The sequence below is a fragment of the Octodon degus genome, unplaced genomic scaffold, assembly GCF_000260255.1.
Source record: "Octodon degus isolate 3935 unplaced genomic scaffold, OctDeg1.0 scaffold00373, whole genome shotgun sequence".
Classification (NCBI taxonomy): Eukaryota; Metazoa; Chordata; class Mammalia; order Rodentia; family Octodontidae; genus Octodon; species Octodon degus.
This window is the reverse complement of record NW_004524949.1, coordinates 639,903-641,940: the sequence shown is the minus strand read 5'-3', so window position 1 is coordinate 641,940 and position 2,038 is coordinate 639,903. Positions and strand designations below refer to the sequence as shown.

At 39.2% G+C, this 2,038-nt stretch overlaps 1 protein-coding gene across 1 annotated transcript in view; it reads right to left on the bottom strand.

Annotated features, from left to right (window-relative positions):
• The window catches only part of LOC111814600 (phosphatidylinositol-binding clathrin assembly protein-like), a 64,539-nt gene that overhangs the window by 2,905 nt on the left and 59,596 nt on the right, over positions 1 to 2,038 (bottom strand). Inside the window, exon 14 of the mRNA XM_023708464.1 lies at positions 1,500 to 1,607. Coding sequence (XP_023564232.1) covers positions 1,500 to 1,607 — 108 coding nt within the window. The remainder of the gene's footprint in view (positions 1 to 1,499; positions 1,608 to 2,038) is intronic.

Below are 2,038 nucleotides of genomic sequence, written 5' to 3'. Positions count from 1 at the left end.
CTGTTGTCTTAAAAAAAACAGAAGTTTGTACCTATGTTGTTTATTTATTATTTCTTGCCTATATCTTGTAATATGAGAAACTACTTTGGCAGTAACAATACACAATGTACTAACCATTGTTACTCTCCTAAAATCTTGTTCTGCGATTTTGTACCATTGTTTTTTTTCTTTAAAATAAAAATAACTGATGTCAAAAAAAGACAATATCCAATGTATTAATTATTGTAACTGTCCTACTGACCTGTTTTGAAACTGCCCCATTGCTACTTCTTTCTCAATAAAATTAATGTAAAAAAATAAAATAAATCTACAGTACCAGTTGAGACAGCATCAAGAGCTCTTATTGTGGAAATTAAATTACAATAAAATGTCCTTAAAAATAAAAAATAAACTCATCCACCTTAGTATTCCTGTTTCTGTTTATTTCTTCAAGCCATTTCTTTGCCTATAATGCCAAACGTACATCCTCTATACATTCACTAGTTGAAATTCTTCTCATTATTCAGGACATAGTATCCCTATTCTAGTTTCTACCTAGGTGTCCCAAGCCCCTGTGCTCACTGGGAGCCTTCCAAAGATAAAGACTGGGTCACTGGATTCACATGAAATTAGCAAGGGTGGGCCTTGTTGGAAGAGGCATGGCCTATAGGGTGCCTTTGCCTCTTGGCTTCTCCCTTCAGTTAGGAAATGAGGCCTGCTGGGAAGAGGCAGGGCCTAGTCTGGGCATGGCCTGAAGAATTACTCTTCTTACAGGCTCCTCCCTTCTCACACTTATTAGGTGGGGCCTGCTCAGAAGACATGGGGTCTGGTTGGAAGGGGTGGGGCCCTAGCTGTGGCTCACAAGGGGCATCTCTCCCATGGCTCCTCCCTTCTCACACTGCTTTCTGACTACCATGTTGTGAGTAGTTTTTCCTCTGCCAGGCCCTTATGGGTTGGAGCTAACCAGCTACAGATTGAAACCTCTACAAACTGCCAGGTAAAATAAACCCTTCTTTTAAATTGGAGGAGTCAGGTATTGTGTCCTAGCAAACAGAAAGTGATTGAAACAGCTCTGAAAACTTCTATGCCTGAACTTTTCTCTTCTTTGAATTCCTATGGTGCTTGGTCCTTCTTCCTCTGTTTATATATGGTTTTCAGGGGTATCTGGTGGATCCTCATTCTGATGAGTGGCTATTTTTCAATCTTTTTTAACTTAGGTAGCAGTTGTCTGCTAAGTCATCCCTAAAATCACCAGGCTGGATTGCTTACCTCCAGCACTAATCACACTTGAGTTTGTTGAATGAGAAATGAATGAATAAAAAGTTTGTTAAAAGAAATTAATCAAGAAAAAGTTCTTAAATAGATATAAGAACCCAGCTGAGCTTTAAAAACAGAAGTTTATAAAGGTCTGCACCAGATAGACACAGTTCTATATCTTTTATGATGGTGAATATGTTAGAAGTAGATTTTTTTCTATGGGCAAACAACACTACACAAAAACAATACAAGCTCAAAAATACCTTATGTCCTGGGGGTGGAATGGAAAGATTGTTGGTCTTTATATGTTGATGAATATAAACTGTGGATCCAGATGCCATTAGGGAGGAAGAGTCCATTGAAGTTGGAATCTATGAATTGGAATGGAAAGAAACAAGTGAGAGCCTAGTTTTTAATTGCTTTCTTAATATAATTGCACCAAGAGGACAAGTATCCCCTTCAAAGTAAACATGAAATTTAATGAATGTCATTTGAAAAGAATTTTAAATGCCAAATACAAAGAAAAAGAGTACAGTGGATTAGTGAAGGAGCTGATAGTGATAAAGTATAAAGAGGCAGACCTAAAGAGTCATTCTAGAAAATAAGGGATGAAAGGGCCAGCCAAATAGCTCAGTGGATTGAAGGATTAAAGCATCTGCTTAAACGCAGGGGCCAGGAGTTCAATCTCTGAGCCTGCCATGCTGGTCCCACCCCTGGGGCATGCTGAGATGGGATTGAGACTGGGCATGGTGGCACACACCTGTAATCCCAGCACCTGGGAGGCTGTAAACAGGAGGATCAC